The sequence below is a fragment of the Quercus lobata genome, chromosome 10 (genome assembly GCF_001633185.2).
Source record: "Quercus lobata isolate SW786 chromosome 10, ValleyOak3.0 Primary Assembly, whole genome shotgun sequence".
NCBI classification, from domain to species: Eukaryota; Viridiplantae; Streptophyta; class Magnoliopsida; order Fagales; family Fagaceae; genus Quercus; species Quercus lobata.
Genome location: NC_044913.1, coordinates 33,126,267 through 33,154,237, shown reverse-complemented (window position 1 = coordinate 33,154,237; position 27,971 = coordinate 33,126,267). Strand labels below are relative to the sequence as shown.

The following is a 27,971-nucleotide window of genomic DNA, read 5'->3' as shown; positions in this document are numbered from 1 at the left end:
AATCGTATTTGTTTTGGGGAGGCCGATAAGTTGGTGAGGATTCCTTTGGAGAAAGAAGGATTTTAGGTAAAAATTTATCATTATGCTTTGCAAGGGGGGAAGGGGGGGTGGGGTTACAAAATTTTCTTAGAAGTGTATTTGGAGAGTTTGCGTCTCACCCAGAATGGCTTTCTTATCTTGGTGTGTGGTCTTGGGTAGGGTTCTGACAGCGGACAACTTAAAGAAAAGGGGTATAGTTGTTACGAAGTGGTGCTTCATGTGCAAAGCTAATGTGGAGGATGTAAACCATTTGTTCTTACATTCTTCTGTGGCATCAGATCTATGGGCTTTGATTTTCTGCTTGTTTGGAGTTTTTTGGGTGATCTACATCTAGGAAGTCTTTGCGTCTTGGAAGGAGGGCTGGTCTGGTAGAGGAGGTAGTGGGAGGCTGTGGCGAGCTGTTCTGGCGTGTCTTATGTAGTGTATTTTGTGTGAGTGGAATGCGTGGTGCTTTGAGGGAGATGAACACAGTGTGGTTTAATTAAAGAAAGTTTTCCTGAAGATTTTATAATGGATCTGATTGACTCCCTTGTTCTTCATGGATGGGTTTCTTGATTTCTTGGCATCTTTTCCTTCTCATTAGTTGTGGATTTTTTTCTTTTCCCTTTTTGTTCTTTTTTTTGAGCTCCCGATCGTATACTGCCAGTGCCCATATACGTGGGCACCCGCTTTTTTTTTTTGGTTTTTCGTTGAAATTATTTACTTATCAAAAAATAGATTTGTCCCTAATTAAAGAATTAACCATAACTTACAACATGATATCCTAAAACTAAAATTGTTTTAACCCTAGCATACTTATAGCCACAAAGGCATCAGCAACAAAGCTTTTGTTGCAAAACTTTGGGGTTGGCTATGGATCCTCAACAAACTAATCAGGGTTGGCCACATGTATTCTCACTCTTTGGTGTAGTGTACTTAAATGATATCCTTAAAACCATGTGACTTTTGCTTCAATCGGATTTTACACATTGACTCAAGAAATTAAATCTTGAATGGATGAAATTCCAAGTAGCAACAAATAATCTTCCATGGTTGCATCAGAGGATTTCCTAGGTTTTATTAATGTTTATATTATGTGTGCAACTGAAATCAGAATATACTGTTTTGTATAAATTCTTATATAAAATGTAATAATAACTGATCAGTGACATTAAGCTTTCTTCCCCAGCAGCATTTGCACAAACAATTCTAGTTGGATTGAGAAAATCCTTAGCTTGGAGGCATTGCCAGATGTGATATTAAGTACTTTGAGAAGGGTTCATGATACTTTAACCAAGGCTCAAAGCAGTTTGAGTAGTTTCAGTTTGGAAGAGCTTTTGGGCAGCACCAATGATATTTCTAAGAGAACTGACATGATGAAATTTCTCTGCAATGCTACCTTACTTTGTTTAACTGCTTTTCCACGTAATTACATCTTGGAAGAAGCTGCTTTAGTTGCTGAAGAGCTATCTGCCACGAAAATGAACTCTTCCCGCAGTTCAGATACCCCATGTCGAGTTCTAGCGAAGCGTATGCTAAAAAGTGATCGACAGGTATTATATTTTTGTTGTTATATTTCATCCATGAAGGGTACACACATGTACATGTTATATCTCCCATTTGCAAAATACAAAAAAAATTTCCTTCCTTTCAGTTAAGAACCTGATATGTTATTATTTCACTGGAGTTTGCTGCAAAACAACAGAAATGCTGATGTACTACTTGGTTGAAGTCCTTTGGTCTGTTCTGTGAGCTTCTGTTGGTATTAATTGAAACAACTAGTTTCTGAAAAAAAGGGTTTTGAAGTAGTCTTTTGAAGAGAAATTGAGAAGTTCCTTTGTAAAATTGGCAATTGCTAGAAAGACACACAGATCACATGGTGACAGGATGCAAATTTTTATTCTTTCCTTCAAGTATATATTTCTCATTTGCTAGTTTATTTATGGTCATATTCATCTATAATTGATATGCCTAGAGTTTCTGAATGTGTAAGTCCAACTGGTGACCGTATATACTTGAATATTTCGTAGTCTTGCGCTATTCATTGTACGAAGTTATCTTATTTACTGCATGTCTAGTATTATGTATGTTGACCGGTTATTTTGGTATTGTAACAATAATAGCTTTCATTATTCCATCATGTTATCTTTGGTTATTGTACTAGGGTGTCCCTTTTTTTATATCAATAAAACTTATTACTTATCAAAAAAATGTTATCTTTGGTTATCACTTAAACACGTTGGCTGCTAAATATTTTCAGAGTGTGAAAAATTTTATTGAAAGAGCTTTTTAGTTTGCTGGAATGTTCTCAAAGCATAATAGTTTTTAGTTTATAATAACAAAATGCCTTTTCTTGAGTTCCTTCTAGATTTTTTTTTTTTGGATAAGTAACGTAAGAAATTTTATTTTAAAAAACCAACAAAGTACATTGGAAGTGTACTATAGTGGCACAAATCAAGAACTCAGATTACAACGATCAATAAGATCGAGGAGAGAAAAACAAGAATAGGAAGGCAAAACTAAACTCCACTCAAGGAGAGTACAGAAAAAGAAAAATTTAATGTCAAGAATAGACCGTTCACAATCCTCAAAGCATCTAGCATTCTGCTCCCACCATAAGCACCAAAACAAACAATGTGGCACAAACCTCCATAAACCTATATTTCGATGTCTACCAAACTTCCCTTGCCAAGAAGCTAACAACTCACTAACTTTGTACGGCATGACCCAATGTATACCAAACAAACAAAAAACCATAGACCACAGCTCATATGCTATAGGACAATGAAGAAGAAGATGATCCACTGATTCCCCTCACTTTTTACACATAAAGCACCACTACACTATAATATGCCTTTTCCAATGATTATCAATAGTTAAGATCTTACCTAAGACAGTAGTCCAAGAAAAGAATGCTACTCTAGGAGGAATCTTTGATTGCCACATCATTTTCCAAGGAAAATCAATGACAGAAGGAGATAAAGAGTGATAGAAGCCTTGAACCTCAAAATATGTCATCATTGTTGGCTTCCAGCGAAGTTTGACGTCACCAACACCCTGCACATTCGTAGAATAAAGCACAAACCAAAAAAGATCCAACAATCCTGACTCCCAATCTTGTGGTGGACGACGGAACCAAATATTCCAATGAAGCCTCCCATTAGAGAAATGCATAACCTCCAACACAAAAAACTCCCTTGTTCGACTAAAACTATACAATTCTGGAAATGCTTCCTTAAGAGAACAACCCCTACACCATACATCCTCCCAGAACTTTATCCTAGTACCATCACCCACATCAAACCAAAGAAATTTAGAAAAGTCCAGCTAACCACTTCTAATGGATTTTCACACACTAACACCATAGGTCCCTAACATCTGTTTGGTACACCAACCACCCCCTTCATCCCCATATTTAGCCTCAATGACCTTTCTCCAAAGGGCATCTCTCTCCATTCCATATCTCCACAACCATTTGCCTAACAAAGCAGAATTAAATCTTCTTAGCCGCCAAATCCCTAATCCACCATGATTGGTTACAATCTGTCTCATTTTCATTAATTTAGTTTGATATGTCTGTTGAGACTTAGGGTAATTTTGGCATAAGCTTTAAGTTTTAGCCTTTAGCTTTTATCTTTTAAATTTTATATACAGCTTTTTAATACTTTTTTTTTCCCACTTTTTCTCACTTTTTCAAGGTATAAGTATACTTTAACATACTTTCATAAAAAAAAATTTAGCAAAAAGTTAGATAAGCTATTCCCAAACAAACACTTAAACTTTTAGCTTCTATTTTGAATGTTAAATAAATTTTGGCTACTTTAATTGTCATTTGTGGGGCTCATTCTGATGGAGAGGTGTCCTATTTAATGAGTTTACTATTAAATGATCATCTCTCTCTCCCTTTTTTTTTTTTTTTTTTTTTTTTTTTAATTTGAATTTTAAGGAAAAATGAATAATCTAGAATTAGATCATTTTGATTTGCATCCTTAGACACAGTGTCAGAATTGTAATTTCTTGCAAATTCTCTGCAGCAATTTACTTGGCCCCATGTTATTTTTATTAGTCATATAGAACGCCTGCTTATCTCTGATCATGAGTGCTTCCTCTATTGCGTTGTTTGAATTTGTCTCTTCATTATTTCTATTAATGTTTTATTATATAACATAATTTTGATTCATTATAATCTTGTTTCAAGAGACGATTTGGTTGTGCCTGTGCCTTTTAATTTGATTATGTAGTGCCTTTCAATTCTATGATTTCTCAAAATTGATTGTTTATTAGAGCTTTCCATATTTGTATCAAACAACATAGTGAGTATTTTTTAGCAAATTGACCTTTCACCTAAAATAACAAACAAAAGCAAGGAAATAGATTTTCTAATCTTTTGCACTTTTGGCTAATATATTAACGTGTTGCAGGTTCTGTAATTAATTAATTAATTTTTTTTTTTGAAAAGTAGATTCTGCAATTAAATTCTATCAGTATCTGATGTTTGAATACCTATCATCATTCTTTGTGTGTTGAACTTGAGATTTCCCATCTAAACCAGATCCTTGCTGCAGTCTTGACCAGCAGGTCTTCATATAGGCATAGAATGCCTTGTTTGGTAGCTTCGAAACTTCATCTATGATTCTCCCATCCACCACTTTGAACTTAACACTCTCCATTCAACCAGTTATCTTCCTAATGTCTTGCAAGACCAGCTGCAACTCTCATGCCCGTCTTTGTTCCCCGACTTGACTAGCACTTAATGTAATACCCACCTCACTTAAATTTAATTTAATTGCTTCTATAGGGAAATTGATGAATTATTTAATTTATTTTGAAGGTGATATTATTTTATATTATGATATCTACAAAAGAAGATGTAATGTGGAGAGTTATTTTGTGGATTATTCATATTTAAATTTTAGTCTCCTTATCAGTTAAGGAAAAGGACAAGAGATTAAAATCTATTTGGATTAGGAGTTTAAGTGTTATTGGAATCTTTTAAAGTTCTAGGCTTCTAGCCTATCAAAACAACCTTAATTTGAGTTTAATTGGGAATTAATATCTTGGAAGCTTATTTAAGTTTTATGGGTTTTTTAGAGGCTAAAGAGATAAGTTTTAGTGGGTCTTAAACTCCAACCCAAGTAGGAAACATACTTAACATGTAAAGCTGATTTTATTTAACGCTCTGTTTGTTTTAGCAATGATGTTTTCTAGAAAATGAGTCATTTTCCAAGAATCATTTTCTATAAAACTATCTCATTTTCCAATATTTGATAATAACTTTAAATGAGTTGAAAAACAACCTCTTAACTTCCTTTATTTAGCTTGTTGCGAGATTTTCATTGTTCAAAGTGTTCACCATCGTGAACATGATGTTCAATTTTTTTTAATAAAAGTCTTATTACCTATAAAAAAAAATAGCTTGTTGCGAGATAGAATTGTTTTCCAAAAAAATTTAGTGGAAAACAATCTCTAAAAATAAGCTATACTTTTTATGTTGACTAAAGATAGTTTTCCTTCGATTTATCTTTTTGTATGCTACTAAACGCTGGAAAATATGGAAATTTATCTTTATACAAGATTTTCCATTGAAACAAACGGAGCGTAAGAGTACTAATTGGAGTGGGATTGGTCTTCCTAGACTGAATTAGAGTGTTATTTTAGAGGTATATATAAGTGTGCGCGCATGCGTGTGTGTATTCTGGGTCAAGAAAAAAAGAAAAAAGAAAAAAGAGAAGAAGAAGAAGAAGAAGAATAGAATAACATGGTACTACTAGAGCAGCCAGCAAGTTCATATTGTATTGAGGTAAACATCTAAGAAGAAGAATAGAATAACATGGTACTACTAGAGCAGCCAGCAAGTTCATATTGTATTGAGGTAAACATCTAACTATGCACGCTTTATTGGAATCATTAAACACATCTTTGATTTAGGATTCATCATCTCATAGTCGCATGGAAATCTTAGAAATTATATTGATATATTCAAGGGAAAATAGGCTATCATGGAAGTACCTATATAAACGTACTTTAGAGAATGTGGATTGGTTAGAGAGGCCTTTTGAAGAGGCAGAAATCTTGACGTTATTCAAAGTTTTCATGGTGATAATCCCCTGGTTCTGATTGCTTCCCTATGGCTTTTTTCCAAGCTTGCTGGGGGATTGTTAAGCCTGATCTCATGGCTGTATTTCATCATTTTTTTGCCAATGGTCAGTTTGAGAAAAGTTTAAACGCAACTTTTGTTACTCTCATTCCTAAAAAACATGCGGCTAATGAGATTAGAGATTTTCGGCCCATTAGTTTGGTTGGGGGGGTTTATAAAATTATTGCTAAAGTCTTGGCTAATCGTCTCTGCTTGGTGATGGGGGATATAATCTCAGCATCTCAGAATGCTTTTGTGAGGGACAGACAAATCCTTGACCCTGTTCTTATTGCTAATGAATGTCTTGACAGTAGATTAAAGTCTGGGGTGCCGGGGCTGATTTGTAAGCTGGATGTTGAGAAGGCTTTTGACTATGTAAACTGGAATTTTCTGCTGCAGATGTTAGAAAGAAGTGGATTCTCTACCAAATGGAGACAATGGATTCTCTTTTGTCTATCTATTGTCCGTTTCTCCATCTTGATTAATGGCTCTCCTTGTGGTTTTTTTGGTAGCACCAGAGGCTTGAGGCAAGGTGATCTGTTGTCTCCATTGTTGTTTGTTTTGGTGATGGAAGCTCTTGGAAGAATGTTGGACAAAGCAGTTCTTGAAGGTCGCATGTCGGGTTTTAGTGTGGGTAACTTGGAGGGAAGATCCATGGCGGTGTCTCATCTCCTTTTTGCGGATGACACGCTAATTTTCTGTAAGGCTGATTTAGATCAGATTTTGATCCTTTGCATGATTCTTATCTGGTTTGAGGCAGTGTCAGGCCTAAAGATTAACCTGGGCAAGTCAGAATTGGTTCCGGTTGGGGTAGTCAATACTATTGACCTTTTCTTGGTTGTTCTTGGCTGCAAGCAGGGCTCTCTCCCAATGAAATATCTAGGTCTTCCTTTGGTTGCTAAATTCAAGGATAAGACTATATGGAATCCTATTCTAGAGAAAATGGAGAGGAGATTGGCGGGTTGGAAACGCTTATAATTATCCAAGGGAGGTAGAGTCACCCTAATCAAAAGCACCCTATCTAATTTACCCACTTTTTTTCTTTCTTTTTTTCCTATTCCTGCTAGTGTGGCTAACCGAATTGAGAAGCTCCAGCGGAATTTCTTATGGGGCAGTTTTTGAGATGATCCTAAAATTCATTTGGTTAAATGGGCTACTGTTTGTTCTCCTATTTCTTCGGGTGGCTTAGGGATAAGGAAGATAAGACTTTTCAATGAAGCTTTATTTGGGAAGTGGCTTTGGAGATTTGGGATTGAGGAAGATGCCCTTTGGAGGCAAGTGATAGAGATGAAGTATGGATGTGTGTGGGGGGGCTGGTATACCAAAGCTGTGATTGGCCCTTATGGTGTTGGTTTATGGAAAAATATCAGTTAAGGATGGCCTTCTCTCTCTCGCCATATTCTGTATGATATTGGTGATGGGTCTAGAGTGAAGTTTTGGAAAGACCGGTGGTGTGGAGAGACTTCTCTTGCTGTTAGATATCCAGACTTGTTCAGATTTTGCAGGAATAAGGATGCCAGTGTGGCTGAGCTTATGATGTCCACCAATGGTGTCCTCTTTTGGGATGTGAGATTTGTTAGGAGTGTGCATGCTCGGGATCTAGAGGCTATGTCCGACTTCATGGTAACTATTTATGGTTCGCCTATAAGGGGGCGAGGTGAGGATAAAATGTGTTGGATTCCTAGCAAAGTTAAGGGTTTCTTGGTTAGTGATTATTATAGAAATTTAGCTGGCACCGCTTTCTTTGGGTTTCCTTGGAAAAGTATTTGGAAGCAGAAGATTCCCTCTAGAGTAGCTTTCTTTGTTTGGACTGTTGCTTTAGGGAAATGCTTGACGATTGATAATTTACGTAAAAGGAAGGTGTGGATTCTGGATTGGTGCTACATGTGTAAGAGAAATGGTGAATCAGTTGACCATCTATTTCTTCATTGTCCTTTTGCTTCGGATCTATGGTCTATGGTTTTGGGACTTTTTGGAGTTTCTTGGGTTATGCCGCACACTGTTCTGGGGCTGTTATGGTGTTGGCAAGGCAGCTTTGGTCGTCATCGAAATGGTTATATTTGGTCCATCATTTCTCATTGCTTATTGTGGTGTCTTTGGAGGGAGAGGAATAGTAGATGTTTTGAAGATTCTGAGAAATCTATTCCAGACCTCATGGTTCTCTTTTTTAGAACTTTAAGGGATTGGTTGTTTGCTTTGTAAGATAAATCTTTCCCCTCTTTTATTGATTTCCTAGACTCTTGCAATTTTTGTATTTGATTTCTTTTCCCTTGTACACTCCCTGTGCACTAGGGTGTCCCCTTTATATCAATATATCTTATTACTTATAAAAAAAAAAACGTACTTTAGTTTATTGATTTTGAAAGAGATCCTAATATATATGTAGAGTAGTATCACCGTTCTTTATAAGTTAAGCATAGGTGGTGTTCAATGGTATATATATAGGTATAGTAGATTGTAGTATTAGTGTTTACACTACAATTATATAAAATATAGTATAGACATGATGTATGTTAGATTTAATACTGCGAAATCTTCACAGTGGCTAAGGAAAAGTTTTATAAGAGGACTTTTTGGTTATTCGAAACCTGCCCTTATTGAGTTATTTGATCTTTAATTAGGTTCTAGTTGACATTGTTTCAGACAATTGAAGTGAAGCTTGGTTTAGCAACTAGAGGTAAGTAGACTTCAGAACATGACGTCTCTCAAGACGTTAATATTTATATATATACATTTTTGCAAAAGTGAAGTTTCAAAACTTATATTATTGTTAATGCTTTATACACACCTAATTTTATTATTTCTTGTGTGTTATTTTGAAACTGTATATGTTAAGAATGACTCAAAAACTATATATTTGAGAAAGCATTTGTTATATGATATATGATTGGTATTGATAATACTATAGTAAAGTAAGAATAATTTCAAACGGTCAGCTAGACAGTCTGCGACCTTTGCCAATACATGGTTAAGTGTTGGTCTTCGACTGAAGTAGTGTTTTTGTGGTATGGTGCAGTGTTATCGTTTGCTTTTTGGAGCCAACGTGGCCTCTTTGAGAGTTTCCCATGGGAATCACCCACCGAGTGTTTAGCATTTTTTGTCTTTGTTTGACTAATGTTTTCCATATCGAACTACTATTTTATTGTTATTGACCTTTATAAGTGGAAAAATTGTTTATTACTATAATATATTGTTTCTACCTATTTAGTGTATTTTGGCCATTTAAAGTGGTTATTATTTTATTTATTGATTACAATGTTATAGCTAAATATTTTTTTATGACAATTTTACAGAATATATTATATTACTGTTAAAACTATTTGTAAATATTTTGTAAAGATTATATTTTGTCAATGATACTATTGTTTTGTTTTGAAAGACATACTCATGTTATGTAGTCTCTTATTGAGCTTCTAGCTCACCCCCCTTTCTCCACCCTTTCAGACTAGAGCAGTGGAATATCTTTTGGTGGTAGATCATTGGAGCCATAGATTGAAGATTTCTTTTGGAGCTATGTTAGTTGATGGACTATTTTATTATGTTTTCTTAGGATAGTGAGTTTAGTATTCTTGAAACTATTTGGGATTGTATTTGGAGACTTTATTGTTAAAGTTTTAGTTTGATGGATTTTATAAGAAAGACTTAATGTTTTGATTCTTATTTGTGGATATTTAGTTATGTTTTGTTCCATTATAGCAAATGTGGATTATTTATAAGACAGGTCGTGCATCTAAATCCTTGGTATGGGTTTGGGGTGTTACACTTTAGGTTTCTGCAACCCACCCCTTGTAGCATGCATCAATGTTTCCCTGACAGGCTGACAGCCATAGGCTGTGATTCCCCATTCCATTTCTGTGGTTCACTAGATGACATGATAAGTTTAATCTGTTAAGAAGTTAATGTTCGACAGAGTTCCAATACGATATGACCCCCCCCTCCCCCTTCTTTTTTTTTTGTACATAAGTCAAACACTTCTCATCCCACCTACATAAAGAAAACATAAAGCTGTGTATTCGAGTTCCCACCTACATAAAAGAAAACATAAAGCTGCATTTTTGAGATATATCATTATCATGCTTGAGGTTGTGGTGTAAGCAATGCAATCTAGGAGGCATGATTAATTATGGAAGTATATTTTCATTCCCTTACATATGCTGTCTATAAGCTTGGGATCCTAGCATAGGATAGCTAGTTACAGTAATTCTCTTTCACTTTTTCTTTTTCTAAAGGTGGCAAGTAAGGTGGCTTAATTATAACTGAAACTAGTTGCACAAATGAGATGCTTGAAAGAGGCAATCTTGTCAATGTTTAATGCTATGCAGAGTTTTCTCTTATTCTTTTTTTGTATCTTAATTATCTTAGTTTTACCTGGGTGTGAGATTTCTTTTTCAGTTGTCTATTTTGGTCTTTGTTGTAGGATGTATTACTATGTGGGGTATATGCACGAAGGGAGGCTGCTTATGGGAATATTGATCATGCGAGAAGAGTGTTTGACATGGCACTGTCATTAATAGAAGGGCTTCCAATGGTAAGGTCTCTGTTTATTTTTTTCACAAAAAACAAAATTTAGTTTGGTTTGCCGAAGAATGTGTTTTGTTTTGTTATGTCAAAGAACGATTAGTTTATTTTCGCTGGTCTCTGTAGCACATTTATTGATACAAAATGAAGTCTGCCTTTGGATGGGTTTCACTTGCCAATTATCTAGAAAGACAACTTTTATATGTTTGTGGGTAAATAGAATTATTGGTTACATATGAACTGAAGCCTATAATGCAAGTGGTTGACAAGTTGCTATGTGATCACTGACTACAAGGTGTCGTGTTGCTCTTATTGATAATTAATTAAAAGATAATTTTGAAGATTCAATGTAAACCTTCTTATGAAATGCCCATGTCTTTTGCTATTTGCATTTCATAACTAGAGCACCATTGAGTTTTGGTACAGAACATACTTAATCTTTATCTAAAAGCTTTTGACTTGTAATATGATTTTATTTATATAAAATTTGCTTATTGCTGGGATGTTATTTGAATCCTGGTTTGGGTAAATGTAAGATTTTTCACTAAATATTCTCCTCCAAAAGAATCTTTCATAGTTCATTACCGTATATGCCTCCCTTTTTTTATTTTTTATTTATTTTGTTTATTTTCATTTTTTATTTATTTTATTTATTTTCATTTTTTATTCTCTTGCATTTCTGCGTATAAAAAGAATGTAATAAAAAATCTGGCTCGATGTTGGTTTAAATTGCATATTTTTCTTCCTTCTAACTGTAGACATTAGTAATACTGGAAAGTAGAAAAATATCCTTATTATTACGATGGTTCCTCTTCTCATTATAGAGTTTCGTCGAACAGTTTGGGGGCTATTGGCAGTTATAAATGAATTTAAGACTTCTTTCTTGGAATGTTAGGGGATTGAATAATCCCCAAAAGAGAGAGGTTTGTAAGAATCTTCTTAAGGAATGGAGGTGTGATATTGTTTGTCTCCAGGAAACTAAGCTTTCTTTGGTAAACTCTGCTGTCTTGCGAAGCTTATCGGGTAGTCCTTTCAAGGATTGGGCTGTTTTGGATGCGGTTCAATCTTCTGGGGGGGGGGGGTTCTGCTGATTTGGGATACACGGGTGGTCGAGAAAATTGATGTGTTGGTTGGTCGGTTTTCAGTTAGTGTTCTTTTTAGGGGTGTTGTGGATGGATTTGAATGGGTTTGTACTGGCATTTATGGCCCAAACGCAGACCTTCATAGGGCTGTTTGTGGGAGGAGTTATCAAGGGTGCGTACTCGTTGGAACAAATCCTGGTTTTTATTTGGTGATTTCAATGTTATTAGATATCCTTGCGAGAGGCTTGGCTGTGACTCTTTCAGCCCAGCCATGTTTGCTTTTTCAGATTTTATACAGATTAATTTCCTAGTGGATTTACCATTAGAGGGGGCTTCTTTCACTTGGTTTAGGGATTTCAAACTGAAGTCTGTCTCATATCGACAAGACATTGGTCTCTGCTGATTGGGAGGATCATTTTGGAAACGTGTCCCAAAGGGTGCTTCTTTGGGTTATTTCTGATCATTGTTTGATTTTGGTGGAATTTGGTGTTGTGGGGAGGGGGCGCGGTGCTTTTAAGTTTGAGAACATGTGGTTAAAGGTGGAGGGTTTTGTTGAGAAGGTTCAACAGTGGTGGATCAGGTATTGCTTTACAGGATCACCTAGCTTTGTTTTGGCTCAGAAATTAAAGGCTCTTAAAGAAGACCTAAAAAAGTGGAATAAGGAGGTTTTTGGTGATTTGGCTTTTAAGAAGAAGAGTTTGCTGTTTGAATTATTGGGTTTGGATGCCAAGGAAGATATTCTGGGCCTTTCACATGAGGATCAAGCTCGCCGTACTCAAGTTAAAGGTGAGATAGAAGTTTTAGCTTCCATGGAAGACTTTCTGGAGACAAAAGTCCCGAGCTTTGTATGTGAAGGAAGGTGATAACAATACATGCTTCTTTCATGGATTAGCAAATTCTCATATAAGAGCTAATCATATTAGTAGTTTTGAGGTGGATGGGGTATTATATGAGGATGAACCTGTTGTGCAGGCTCAGGTGGTCCAAGAACTTTGGATGTGGTATCAAGAACTTTATACAGAAACGGACACGTAGCGTCCAACTGTGGATGGGTTGGATTTTGATAGTATTGGGGAGGATGATAGGTTGTCCCTTGAGAGAGAGTTTTCGAAAGAAGAAGTCTCCTAGGCACTGGCAGAGATGGAGGGGGATAAAGCCATTGGCCCGGATGGGTTCACCATGGCATTTTTTCATAAATGTTGGGAGGGTAGTGGAGGATGATGTGATGGCTGTTTTCAAGCATTTTCATAGGTATTTAGTTTTTGAAAGGTCTCTTAATGCTTCTTTCCTCACTCTTATTCCTAAGAAATCTAATGTTGTCAATATTAAGGATTTTCGGCCTATTAGTTTGGTGGGCAATGTTTACAAGTTGCTATCTAAGGTGTTGGCGAATAGGTTGAGGGTGGTTTTAGATAGTTTAATCTCGGAGACCCAAAATTCCTTTGTTGTTGGAAGAAAATTTTGGACTCTGTGTTAATTGCGAATGAGTGCCTGGATAGTAGATTGAAGTGTCATTCCCCGGGTGTAGTTTGTAAGCTGGATATAGAAAAAGCTTACGATCATGTTAATTGGGATGCCTTGCTTTATTTGTTGAATAGGAAGGGCTTTGGGTTGAAGTGGAGGGAGTGGATTAAGGCTTGCATTTCTACTGTTCGCTTCTTAGTTCTTGTGAATGGTTCCCCGGTAGGCTTTTTTGGAAGCTCTCATGGGTTGAGACAAGGAGATCCTCTATCCCCTCTTCTTTTCCCCTTGGTTATGGAAGTTTTATCTCGGATCCTTAAGAAAATTAAAGATAGTGGTCTGCTTCGTTACTTTCGTGTGGGACCAGTGAACTCTATCAGGGTTCACATATCTCATTTGCTTTTTGCAGACGACACTATTCTGTTCTGTGATGCCTCTAGAGATCAGTTGTCGCCTATTAGACTGGCTTTGTCTAGCTTCCAAGCCTTTACTGGTTTAAAGGTGGGGAAGAGTGAGATTGTCCCCGTGGAGGAGGTTGGTAATATTGATGCTTTGGCTAATATTCTCAGTTGTAGGGTGGGTATCCTGCCCATGAAATATTTGGGCATGCCTTTGGGCACCTCGTACAAGATTGCATCCATTTGGAACCCCATTTTGGAGAAGATGGAGAAGAAGCTGGCTGGTTGGAAGTGTCTATATTTGTCTAAGGGTGGTAGGCTTACTCTCTTGAAGAGTACCCTCTCTAGTCTTCCCACATATTATCTATCCTTATTTACCATCCCTGTAGTTGTGGCTGACAAATTGGAGCGTATTCGGAGGAAATTCTTGTGGGGTCTTCGGAGGAGTGTTTTAAACATTCTTTGGTGGCTTGGGAGAAGGTGTGTTCACCTCTAGAGATGGGTGGTTTGGGGGTTAGGAAGTTAGGTCACTTCAACCAAGCTCTATTAGGGAAATGGTTATGGAGGTTTGGCCAAGAAGGAACTAGTCTTTGGTGGAGGGTTATTGCCACCAAATATGGCGAGGATCAAGGGGGGGGGGGGGGGGGGGGAATGCTAAAGATTGTAGAAGGGCACATGGGTGTGGCCTTTGGCGTGGTATTAATTTCGGTTGGGAGAGGTTCTCCAAACACTTGGCCTTTGTGGTGGGTGATGGTTCCCGTATTCGTTTTTGGCATGATAGGTGGGTTGGGGATTTCTCTCTTAAAATGCTCTATCCTCAGTTATTTGCATGTTCTAGTGACAAGGAAGCCTGTATTTCTGACTTGTCGGATCAATAGGAGGATGGGAGTAGTAGATGTTGGAATGTGAAATTTTATAGGAATTTTCATGAGAGGGAATTTGAGGTTGCCTTCTCTTTCCTAGAACTCATTCAGTCTCGGATCCCACGAGGTTTTGGGTGGGATAGACTCCATTGGTGTCTTAATAGGAATGGTAAGTTTGATACTCGGTCCTTCTATCATAAGATCAGGGGTTCAGCTCCTTCTTACTTCCCATGGAAGGGGATTTGGAAAGTCAAGGTGCCTAAGAGGGTGGCTTTCTTCTTGTGGACCGCAACACATGGCCAGATCCTTACCTTGGATAATCTTTGGGGCCTCCATTTGGCGAATAGGTGCTGTATGTGCTGCTGTTTTGCGGAATCGGTGGACCATCTTCTCATTTAGTGTCCGGTAGCTTATGCTTTGTGGGTGAAAATGTTACAAGTTTTTGGGATTCAATGGGTCATGCCAGGTTCTGTGGTGAGTTTGGTGTCTTGTTGGAGTAATTGGTTGGGAAAATATGCTTCGGACGTTTGGAATATGGTTCCTAGTTGTTTGATGTGGGTTGTTTGGTTGGAAAGAAACCAACGCTCTTTTGAGGGTTTGGAGAGAACGCTTGATCAGTTACAAGATCTCAGCCGAAATACTCTTTTTGAATGGGCTAAGTGCTAGGGTTATTCAAACTGTTCTTCTGCTTTGGAGTTCTTTTCTACCCTTAGTAGTGCCACTTAAGTTGCTTCTCTTATTCTCTTTTCAGTTGTTTTTGTTTGCTGTTTTTTGTGTTCACCATCATGAACACTTGTAATGGCTGTTTGTGTTTTTCTTGTTGAATAAAAGTCTTATTACTTATCAAAAAAAAAAGTTAACCAGTTTCTAGAATGTGATTCATAGGCCTAGTTTATGTAAAGAGTTCATGGTTGTGAACCCTTGGGCTTGTTTTTTGTACTCTTGGTGATTATGAGCCTTGTCGATTTAACAGATGGCTCAGTACTTATCACCTGAATTTTGCTTAGATTGTACTGATTCTTGATAATAAAAAAATTTCTTCCTTTTAACTGTAGACATTATGGGTTTTTAATTTTTAATTTTTAAACAATGCAATTATTGTAGTTGACTTAGGTGCTTCTCCATTTTAACTTATAATTTCTTTTGGCTTTATAAGTTAGAGAAATGGTTATATTTTTTATTGGCAAGTATTTATACTTTGACTACACTGGAATCCAGGACCTGTGACCCACTTGAATTAATGGGTGGATCAATGGTCTGTTTCTGAAACATTTCCGTCATATAAATTGCTTTTATACATTTGCTCTTCATAATTGATCATATCCAGAATTGCAATCCAAATATTGCTTTCCTTTTTCTTTTTTTATTCCTGGGTCTGGTTATCCTTTTCATATTAGATGTGACCTTTTCAAAGTAGTAGTTATAGTATTAGTTGCAATGGAGAATTTGAAGTTAAAAATTAATGAAGTTGAGGTCTGAATTTGTTTTATGGAGTTATTATAATAATATTTTTTATTTTCAATTTTTGACTGAATTTGTTGGAGCATGAACTATCATGATATAATATTGTATTAACCATTAAACAACTGGCAGGAACTACGGTCTAATATGCCTCTTCTATATTTTTGGTATGCTGAGGCAGAGCTTGCCAATAATCCTGCTGACAGTGGTGAAACATCATTTCGTGCGCTGCACATATTATCGTGCTTAGGAAGTGGTGAAACATATAGTCCATTTAAAAGTCAACCGTCAAGTTTGAAACTGCTGAGAGCGCACCAAGGGTTCAAAGAAAGAATAAGAACTGTAAGATCAGCATGGGTATGTGGTCTTATAGATGATCAATCTGTTGCTCTCATATGTTCAGCAGCTTTATTTGAGGAGTTGACATCTGGATGGGCTGCGGGTATTGAAGTTTTGGATCAGGCTTTTGCAACTGTGCTTCCAGGTTATTAATATTACTTTGTACTTCTACCTCTTTTTCAATCTCTACATATGTCATGCTAGTACCTATTCTTTCAAAGTTAAATTGATGCATTGCTTTATTTGACTGTAAATTTCTAGTTTCTGCCCTACAAATGATCATCATAGCATAAGCTATACGGTTTAGCAATCAACACCTCATATTTTCTAGTATAAAACTTCTACTTGTGATGTAGCTCAAGTGGTCAGCAGTGGGTTGGGAAAGAGACAGTTTTTGTTTTTGATTAAAAGTCAAGTGAATGAGAAATAAGTAATGCGGTAAAGAGAAATTTTTATTATTATTATTTTTTTTATAATTGTAATTTATTAAAAAGGAAAAGCGTATACAGGAAGTATACAAAGATTTGAAAAATAGAAAGAAACAAAAGAAAGCTAAAAGATTAGCGATACAAGTGCAAAGAGAGTTTTGTTATATTTTGTTTGTTTGTTTGTCTTTGGTGTTGATGATGAACATGCTAAGGAAGACACTCTGTTTGGGGCTAATGGAGTATAAGGCATGAATTAATATTGCACATTTTGGAAACTAGGATATGGACACAATGATACCAATGCAAAATATAAATGATACAATTTTTTTTTTCTTTTAAAAAAAATAAAAATTCAATGATTAGATTATTTTAGGGTAGATTTTTAAACTTCCCCATTGAAGCTCAAATTCCTAATTTAGGTTGAAGATTATTCTCGAAATGTTCAAAATGTCTCATATAGGTTGACAATCTCTATGAGATAAGACCTTCAGACCTTATTGGGCGTAGTGGTTTGTCTAAACTCTACACCTGGCCCCCCAAAGGGCTATGAAAATAATAGAAAATCAATGGCCTAATTGTCTATGATTAACTATTGATCCAGACTAGTTAAAGCTGATTGGCTATTTTCCAACATCGGATTCTTTGGAATAATTCTGGTGCTGCCTGTATTGGGTAACACATTGGGAGCCACTTTGATGGACGAAGTTCTAAATCTAATGCTAAAGAAATAGTTAACACTGAAAGTCAATCCTAAATAGCTGGCTCTTGCAGATGATCTCCTTTAACAACTGGACCCAAACCCATGTTGTCAGATAGTCAGGCATTGCTTTCAACAATGCTACACCTGTTCTCCTCTCAAAAAATAGGAATTGTGCACATTACCACCTATATTTCATTGTGGACAGGGAAAAGAAATTGTCACTTGTATTTTAGAACTTTTATGAGCCATCCTACAAGCTTTGGAATCTGTAATTAACAGCTGAGATATGAGTTTCAATTCAATAATGATTTCCACTACCATAGAGGACAAGTAATAATCAGTCTTATGATTTTGTTATATTACAACAGAACACAAGTAATGGCATTTTGCTGCGATTAACTGTTATCATCACTGGAGAAATTAATTTTATGCATTTTAGAACATCTCAACTTTTTCCAATTATAATTCAATTTATCATGTTGAGGTTTTTATTTTATTTTATTTTTATATATATATATTTCTATGTTACAATCCCACAGAAAGACAAAGTCATAGTTATCAACTTGAGTATTTGTTCAACTATTATGTGAAGATGCTTCAGAGACATCATAAGCAATTGAGCCTATCAAAAGTCTGGGAGTCCGTTATTCGGGGGCTGAAAATATATCCTTTCAGCCCAGAACTTTTTGGAGCTTTATTGGAGATTGGTCATCTTTACACAACTCCTAATAAATTGCGGTGGATGTTTGATGACTTCTGTCACAAGTAAGATCTTCATCCATATGTCTAATCATACTTATAATTTCTTAAATGAATGTTAGGTGTTCGTGAATATTATGAGAGAGAAATTTATGTAAAGAATTTAGAACTCTAAGCTTCCAACTCCATACCTTGAATCTGTTGCTAGCCTAATTTTAACAATCTAGAGCCCCGAATTACAATAGGTGATGATTTGATATAGTTGGTCCTTTGGGCTTTCCATAGGCTTGAATGGCTCGGTGAGGGGCTGTGTTCTCTTGGGTGGTGAGGCCTCGTGGTTTGTCCAAATGACCTGACTGGCTTGTTTGCCTGCCAAGAGTGAGAACGACTCTTGAGAGGTTAAATTTGCTTGAAGAGTAAGAGGGGGTAAATACAATCAACAACATTCTATTGTGGAAGACATTTGAACAAAAGCTACTTCGTTTTTGTAATTGAAATCTCTCCCACCTTCATAAGGAGTTAAGGTGTGTCCCCCTAAAAAAATAAAAACTAGTGAATAGGTTTTAATGGGACCCATCCCATGAAATTAAGGACGGCAAGGCTGCGGGATGGGGTCGGATCATGGGTGCTTTATTTTTGCTCAGCACCTCTTCGGGGTGGTTAACACCGCATGGTGTAGGAGTGGCATGCTGGGCAAAGTGTGGGTGGAGGCATTTTTGGCATCCCTAATGAGACCCTTGTTGTGGTGAGAGAGAGGGGGTAGTGTGTTCTTAATGAAATATTATTACTTATCAAAAAAATATTAAATAATGGATAGAGGACAGTTCCTCCAACTCACTACATGGCAATTTAAAAGATTATCCATGTGTACTTTTAGTCACATGACCTTAGATCTATTTAATAGTCATGCGATTTATTTAAATGATTTAATAAATCACATGATTTAATATACATGGATGTTCATATAAACCATTGTGTAATGGGTTGGAGGAGATTCCTCCAACTTGGTTTGGTGGAAAATTTTGTCCTCAAATAACACACTTGGGACGGGTTGGACAAAATCCATCCACCCCATCCCCTCTTTGGGACAGGGAAAACCCATACGGGGCGGGGCAAGGTAGGTTCCATGGTGCAGGGCATATTTGCAACCCCTACATGAAATAGGCCGATATATTTCTCTCTTATACAATCTAACTGCCAATTTGTGGAAAGCTGGATTGGACTTCAGATTCTAAAATTCCTTATTGTAGAGTACATACTATGTGGAAAGGGGAGACCTACCTGATATAAATTACTAGACCTAAAATGCTTTCTAAGACTCTAGGTTGCTATGTAACACAGGTGTAAATTTACCAGTGATACCTCTACCAACATGACATAATATGAGTAATGGTATGAAATCTAAGTCTGACACACAGCTGGATTATCTGGCAACTTCATGTCCCTCTCTGAAGAGATCAAGAGGTCAAAAGGGAGGCAAGGGCCTAATATGTATGGATATAATGAAACATGTTTGTTTGACCTCAAATGGTTCATTGGAGTGCAATGATTCGACCTTGAAACCCCTCATCATTGCAATTCCCTTTAGCAAAAGATCTTAATCATTATAGCCTCCTCCGATTGTCCTTTTCTTTCTTTCAGATCTTAATCTAAGTCTGGCACTTTAGTTCCTTTAACATCATGTTGACTGACAGTGCTATGTCCATAACTAGTTTCTTCATGTCTTTTCCCACTTTGATCCCTGATACCAAGCTGCTCACAATGCACCATGTGCCTGCAAGCTTTTTTTTTTTTTTTTTTTTTTTAAAATAAATGACAAAGCAGTGGTCAATATTAGGCCACATTCTAAATTAATTTTCTGTTTCTTGGCCTGGAACCACTTCTTGAGTTAGGCGGCAGCAATGGATGCATATACAATTGGGCCTGGGTATTAAGTTGCGAATGGATCTTTAACAAATCATATGCATGCTAAATTAGGACTGGGAGAGCTTGCCAGATACTAAACTGAGTGACGAGAAGGCTGGCTGACAAACTATGTATAAGCTTTGCCCGTAGGCTTTACTGGCTAAAAGTGAGTCCAAAGGGCCCTTCTTTAGAAAGGTTTCCTACATTATTGGGGGGGCAAAAAAAAAGGATTTGCCAGACTGCAAGTGCCTATTTTTCATTTCTTGGTATTTTTCCTTCTTTGGGTTGTGTACTAAAATTAATTCAAGTTTTCATTCCTATCATTTAAACTAAATAAATGAAAGAATTTCCTAAATTCCTATTTAGATGGTAAAAAAGTTGGTACATTTTAGGACTAAATGTCGTTGTATTAGGTATTACCTAAATTTAACACAATTTTGTTCTATTTATATGTAGTGCATCCAAGTATTTATACCCTATTTTTGATATTGCTTTGTGTTTCAAGTTCAAACATTAATTGAGTCTTACACTTAGAACCATCTCTTGACTTGACACCTACATCCAAGTCCATTTTGTTTTGTAATGAAAATGTTGAAAATTTCACTTATATATTCACTCATTTCAGGACTTGGAAATTGAATCTATGGAGAATCTCTTTACTTTTCATCTAGTCAGGGAGAATACCATTTAGCATTGATTTGATCTAAACATGGTTTTTTGGTGGCTAGTTCATACTGTGATATTTTGAGAAGCATCAGCCTAAGGTGTCTCATAATGTTGCATTTTTCACTTGGATAACTTTGGGTAAGATCTTAATGGTGGACAATCTCTAGTAACAACATCTCATAATTGTTGACTGGTGTTGTACGTGCAAGAATAATGGGGAGTTAATCAAGCATCTTTAACTACATTGCTTAATGGCACAAGGCAGCTGGTCGATTATTTATTTATAGCCGCTTCCACTCTACAAGTATTCTTTTCATCCCTTTCTATGATAGGATTTCACACTGCAAAAGCCTTGAATTTTGACCCCAGTGGCAATCCCAAAAAAGTTATGAGCAAATGTCCTAGCTTACAGCCCAAAATTGAAGCCAGTGTTATTACCCTTCTCACATCTCCTTCTGGGACCAGTTCACTCTTACTCAGATTAACTTTCAGGCTGAAATTGCTTCAAAATATAGGAGTACACAGCGAAGGTATTTAAGTTGAGTTATGTTTGCATCAAAAAATAGAATTGGTTCATTTGCAAAAAGAAGATGAGAGATCTCCGTAACCCCTCTGTTCTTGCCTGCCACCTTAAATCCTGCCAGAAAGCCTTCTGCCAAAGCCCTTTGTATCATCCTGATTTACAGATTAAGACTTTCATAACCAAAATAAAAGATGTGGAGATAACCAAAATAAAATACTTCCCATTTTCTAATGAGAAGTCATATTTCTAATTACTTTTTAAAATAAAATAAAAAATAGAGAAGTCATATTTCTAAACTGTAGTCATAGTTTATTATTTTTCTATGAACTTTTTATGCTTTTGGATATAATCTATGTTTTAGAAGGAATTAGCCTTTATAGCTATTTTCTACAATAAAATCCTTGTTTGACAATGCTTGCGATTTGCATGAGGTATTCATATTAATTTCCATAGCTGTCCAACCTTTTTTGGCAAATAAAGGCCGTTACACTATGTAGGTCCAAAAGTCAAGACTTACCAATGCACTAGAAAATAATAAAAAATGTGCATTTGATGTGTGTATTTGATTTGGATGGACGTTGCATTTCCCATTTCCAAGGTTCAATATTTTGTTGCATTTCAGTTTTTTGGTACATGATCATGATTGTTCCATAATTTTTATTCATTCTCTTATTTTAAATTCATCCAATATTGTCAGGAAACCATCTGTGATTGTCTGGATTTTTGCTCTGTTGTTCGAGATGAGTAGAGGAGGTTCCCAGCATAGGATCCATGGATTATTTGAAAGGGCATTGGCAAATGAGATTTTGCATAACTCAGTTGTACTCTGGCGTTGCTATGTTGCATATGAGATTAACATAGCCTGCAACCCTTCTGCAGCCAGACGAATTTTCTTCCGAGCTATCCATGCCTGCCCATGGTAAGGATTATTGAGATCATATTGTTCCTCTCAGCCTTGAAACAAACGGTTGTTTTTGCTTTGTTCCTATTCTGATTTTTATTTTTCTGTTTCAACCTGTTTTTACTCTCTATATCTGTCTCCTCCTTTTTTTTTGGCCAGGTTAGATTCCTTTTATACTACTTATCCTGAATGTGTCTCATAACCCTCTTTGAAAGACTTAACCGAACACACCCCCCCCCCCCCCCCCTTCGCACCCCGGTCCCCTTTTTCTTCCTGCTGTCTTTTGCCAGTTTGAGTATGTCTTTGTGGATCAAAGCCATGATATTTTCTTGGAACTGAAATTGTTGCCATATGTGGGCTTGCCCTGCTGCAAACTCTCATGTGACATCGCACTAGTCCCCAATGCCAAGAATAAAATTAAAACGAAAATACAACTCATAGAGGAGTCAATTTTGGGATTATATCACCTAGCCCCTAATATATCGGTTAAATTTCTAGGTCTGTGTAAGTGAATGCTCTGGAATGACTGCTCTCAGATATAGAGCATATATATTTTGAACTTCCAGTGTACTCCCAGAGATTTGCTTGTTCTGTCTTTGACCACCATTTTGTTCTGTATAATTGTCAGGTCTAAAAGTCTTTGGCTTGATGGTTTTCTCAAGCTGAACAGCATCCTAACTGGAAAAGAGCTGTCAGATCTCCAAGAAGTCATGCGGGATAAAGAATTGAATCTGAGGACAGACATTTACGAGATCCTTTTGCAAGATGACCTCATACCATGACATTCTTTCCAGCCATTTCTTATTATTCTTCTAGCAGGCAGGAAATTGAAAAATTGTACGGATTGAAGATGTGCAAAATCTTGATGTCATGGTTCACTATCATGGAAGAAAAGCATTTAAAATAGTGAGTATATGGCATCCTCTTTTCTACGAGTGCTGGTGAAAAAATGCATAGAAATTGAAGTCATTTCTCTTTGAAAACAATTTAAATTATTTTTATTAATTGAGGTTCATGAGTAGAGTAAAAAAAGAAGCATGTATGGAGATATGGGATTCAAACTCCACTTAAATTAAAAATCAATTGGTCTTTTAATCTAATAGTAAAGAGCAATCATCATAAAGCAGGTGCCATATGTTGAAATTCTTGTATCTATTAAAAGAAAAAAAATAAACATGTATGGATTGTAACATAATTGAAAAAAACTGAGACAGAGAGAGAGAGTTTGGAAAATATCTTAAATTTGTATTCAATTAAATTGTATAATCATTTACATTTAAGGATGGCAATTTCTGCCCGACCCGATCCTAATGGGGCGGATTTTACTCGGTCCGATAAGGAATATGGTCGGGTATGGGTTTTTTTTTAATAAAAAAAACCCGAACCGGGTTTGGGTTTTATAAAAAATAGGGCTTGAAACCCAGCCTAGACCCAGACTCGGACCCAGCCTGGTTATTCTTAAATTACTTAAAAAACCCCCTATAAATATATAAATATATATATATATATATATATATATATATATATATATATTTATAGTTATAGTTATAAACTAACCCTAACTCCCTCATTTTTCAGCTCTACCTCCTCATCCTCACTCCCACATTTCAGCTCATGCCTCCTCACCCTCACTGCCTCACATGTCACATCACACAGCACACGGCCTCACACAGTCACACGGACAGTCCATTTCACCGCCTCCCCCGATTTTGTTGTTTCTTTGACTGACGAACTTGAAGCCCATGTGTAATTGTCGAGGTACAAAAGTCAACTTTTGTTGTGAAATTTTTTGAAGTGGGATGAACCAATTTATGTATCGTTTTTGCTTCTTAGAGATATACTGGTCCCTTTTTAAATCATTGTTGTCCCTTGTCGCCTGCAGATACTCTTGAATGACTCAAAATGAGATACCTAGTTCATTCGTTTTATGATTCATGATATCCTATAATGATTGGTTTGTATATTGTTAGAAGTGGATGCAACTGCAATTTGCTGGATTACTTTGTTTTCTCAGTGGGGAAAGATCAACGGTTGAAGGAGTATTTTATTATGCAACTTTTCTAGTAATTTACTGTGGCAGCATTTCAAATTTGCAAGTCCTCACCTAAATAGATATCATAGATGTGAAGTCGACCTTAGTATGCAGTGTGCGCGCAAGGTAGTCCAAATAAAGTTAAAATGGTGTTAGGATAAGGAATTAGGCCAAAGAGTATTCCTTTTAAAATGAGTTTAAAACTATCATCTATAAGTTTCATTACCTATGAATCTCCATAATTTATATTTTATATACTAAAAAGAAAAAAAGGTCCAGAGAAATGGGCAATGGCCATTCAATTCTTTATATTTTTTTTGGTTGGGCCATGATTTGGGCTGCGGAATGGGCCCAAATCTGGCAGGGCTTAATAGGGCTGTGGGGCCCGGCAGGGGCAGGTCCGGGCCCTGGGAAAAAAACCCGGTTAATAAATGGGCCGGGTTTGGGCTGCGAGCTAAGACCCGCAGGTCAGGTTCAGGTATTGGAAAAACCCGGCCTAAACCCGACCAGTTGCCATTCCTATTTACACTAAAGCACTATTTATGTACACAAAGTACAAAACTAACTCTATCCAATTAGTTATAGCACGTGTGAACACAGCCCACGTGTATGTACATGTGTGAAATAATTAAAACACTAAATTACTTGCAGTTTACACTAGCTTCTGTTGTTTAGGTGCTGCTTCTGTGGTTTAGCTGCAGATTTAATCTTCAACACTAACTCTTGCTTCTGATCCTCTTCTTCTCTTTTGTTTTGATGTTTAGAGCTTTTACAAAGTTAACATCAAATATAAGACCAGATTACACTTTTGCCCCTTTATGTTTGAGGTTGTTTTCATTTTGGTTCTTTTATGTTAGAAAATTTTCATTTTTCTCACGTTTTACTTTTTTCAAAATGGTCATTTCTGTCCATATTTGTTAGTGATGTGGCCGTCAAATGTCTAAATAGCAGTTGATTCATGTATAAGTGAGACACTCACATGTTGGATGTTGCCATGTCATTAAAACTAGCTGTTTATTGTTTCCTTTTTTTGCCCCCTCAGTTATCATACTGCCATGCACTCCAACCTTATGTCTTCTAATCAAGTTTGAGGCTCTATTTTCTATCAGAGGGTTGGATGAGATTTGGTGGACAATTTACAAACATGAGAAAGAGCAGTGGCTGGAAGCCCAATCACGGGGGTTGATTCGGTGGCCTGAGTCATCGTTGGCATATTTGGATTAGAACAAAACACAATAGAGTAGGAAGGTGAATTTGAAGGAGATTGAGTTGCCTCCAACTTTTGTTCCTTTTTTGTGCCTCTTTGCTTACTCTAATCACCTTAACTGGCCCTCATGATTTTCAGCTCATTTGTACCTTTTTCATTTACCTCCTCTATCTCACCTTTTTGCTTGACTTTGCATTAGTGTTTTGGGTCTTTGATCGTATGAGATGTAAAGGACGAAAAGTTGTAGGAGATAATGTTGATATGTAGAAAATTGTAGATAGGGGTGAGGAATTGTTGATCCGGCTGGAATGGTTAAATTTGGGGGTTGCTGAGATTTTGGTGGGTGGATTTGTAACTATAGTTGTGTAATATGTGTGGGTTTGGTTAGCTACATGGTTTAAAAACCGAACTGGACCGGCCGGATCGACCGATTCAATCAGGAACTAGACACTCATTCGGTCCAGTTATGACTAAAAACCGAAAAGTAGCCAAAAATCGAGAGTAATTAGGAATTAGCTGGTTCAATCATGAAAACTAGGAAACGGTATGATTGAACCGGTTATTGGCCAGTTGTGTTAAAAACTAAAACTACACCATTTTTTAAAAAGTTGCATTTTTTTCCCCTTCAAATCTAGCCTAAAACCCATAAAGAATGAGGATCCAAAATTGTGGGAAGGAAAAAAAAAAAAAAAACTCAATGAAAAGAGAGAGAGGGGTAAAGAACTAAAGATTAAAATGTGATTCTTGATTATTTTATGCTGTATTAACAACAGTAACAACAAAACCATTCTAGATCTTTTCTCTCTTAAACATCTCTAAACTCAATCTCAATCAAAATACAAACTCAAATCATAATTTTAAAACTAATCAAATTAGGACCAAAAAAAAAGAAAAAAAAAAAAGAAAAAAAGAAGAAGCAAAGCTGACCCATCTGAGCCTTGGTGGGGAGGACAAGTGGAGGACAAGCATGCGTGAACGCCGATTTAAAAGGTTGTCTCTCTAGCCTTTGTCATCTGTCGCCGATCTCTAAGAGAGAGAGAGAGAGAGAGAGAGAGCTTTTGGCTGTTGGTATGTTTTGGAATCTGGAGTGGACGAAGTGGTAGTCTGGTAGAGAAGAAAAGCAAAAGGAAAAGTCAAAAGTGAAGATAGAGAGAAGGGAAAGAATATGTGTGTGGAGGAGAAAAAATGAGGGAAAAAAAATAAAGAAATGTGTGTATGAAAAAATAAGATAAGGGAAAAATAAATAAAGAATAAGAAATTAAAATTAAAAAATGCTATCACAATATTTTCATAATAAATTTTAAGTGGTGGGTTGTTACTTGTTACTAGCTAATACTAGTGAAAAAAAATAATTTAAGTAATGTGTTCAAATTAAAATCAGTAACAACTTATCACATATGATTTATTGTGAAAATATTGTAAAAATGTTGGAAACGTGGCACTTCTTATTAAAATTAGATGATTTTACAAGTCATTATATCATTGCCGCTCCACTAGATTTGTTAAAAAAAAATATCATTGGAAAATTTAAAAATATTACCGTTGGGTTTTGTTATTTTTATTTCCTAAATTTAATACACAAAAACTAAACTCACATTATTTTTTAAAATTATATATATATGTGTGTGTGTGTGTGTGTTTAACTTGAATATTCGTAATATAAAAACTTAAAATATATTTTTTTAAATTTTTATTATTTTAAAATTATTAATTAAACTATTTATGACGTCACTGATTAGACCATCGGTTTGACCCTAGTCTGACTAGAAAACCGATAACTAGTCCATTTTTCGGTTCTTTTACCGTACCAATTTTTAAAACCATGGTTAGCTGTCCATGGAGATGGCAATGTGCGTGGGGTGAACTTCCCTTGGTGATCGAGTGTTGTTTGGCCATGGTGGTCTGACATCGTTTTTGTCTTAGTATGATTCAAAAAACAATATATATATTTATTTATTTATTTTAGATGAGGAGGTGTATTTGTATCTTGAATATCTCTTTTGAAAAAGTCAGGATGTGCCAATTGAAATGATGTTTACAAGATAATAAGAGAGGATGGGATGAGTTTAGTTATTAAAGAACTAACCCATCCCTATAAGGTTACAAGTCATTTTTTTCTTTTTTCTTATTTTTGTGGGTTTCTGGGGCTATTTTTCAGAATTTCTGGGGCTATTTTTATTTTCTTATTTTTCTCTCATGAAAAGTTCCAATTTTTTTACAAAAAATTGAGGGGGTATTTATAGGGAAATGAGGAAATGGGAGGCTAGCTCTAGGTGTAAGTGTGTAACATGTTACACCTAAACGAGCCTTCCATTTTTGCCACCTCATTAGCCTACTTTGTCTTTTTCTAATTTCTGGCCCGATTTTTGCGCAGCTATTTAGAAGTTTTTTCAAACTCCGTTTTCTTCAAACTTTATATGCTTGGAAAGCTCTGGATGTCTAGTAATGGTCTTGGCCTCACTCCATTTGGAGCTACTATCGTTGAGATATCGTGCTCGGAAGGAAGGTGATGCAGTGCTGAAAAATTGTATGATGTTTTTTCTTAAAAAATTCATATCTTCTAATACGGAGCAGATATCGTCAAGCCCTTTTGATGAAAAATAGTTAAGAATTGGTTCTTCAAGATGATCTAGC

General features: G+C 36.2%; 1 protein-coding gene across 4 annotated transcripts in view; it reads left to right on the top strand.

The window, feature by feature from the left end:
* The window catches only part of LOC115962957 (protein NRDE2 homolog), a 31,262-nt gene extending 5,556 nt beyond the window's left edge, over positions 1 to 25,706 (top strand). The window contains exons 5-11 of one of the 4 annotated variants that reach the window (XM_031081847.1): positions 1,211 to 1,571; positions 10,572 to 10,682; positions 16,070 to 16,421; positions 17,944 to 18,169; positions 21,895 to 22,116; positions 22,727 to 23,004; positions 25,240 to 25,706. In XM_031081847.1, coding sequence (XP_030937707.1) covers positions 1,211 to 1,571; positions 10,572 to 10,682; positions 16,070 to 16,421; positions 17,944 to 18,169; positions 21,895 to 22,116; positions 22,727 to 22,880 — 1,426 coding nt within the window. In that variant the 3' untranslated portion in view covers positions 22,881 to 23,004; positions 25,240 to 25,706. Of the gene's footprint in view, positions 1 to 1,207; positions 1,572 to 10,571; positions 10,683 to 16,069; positions 16,422 to 17,943; positions 18,170 to 21,894; positions 22,117 to 22,726; positions 23,115 to 25,172 lie in introns of those variants that run through there. The other 3 variants (XM_031081844.1, XM_031081846.1, XM_031081845.1) reach the window with 3 other exon arrangements.
* The last annotated feature ends 2,265 nt before the right edge of the window (positions 25,707 to 27,971 follow it).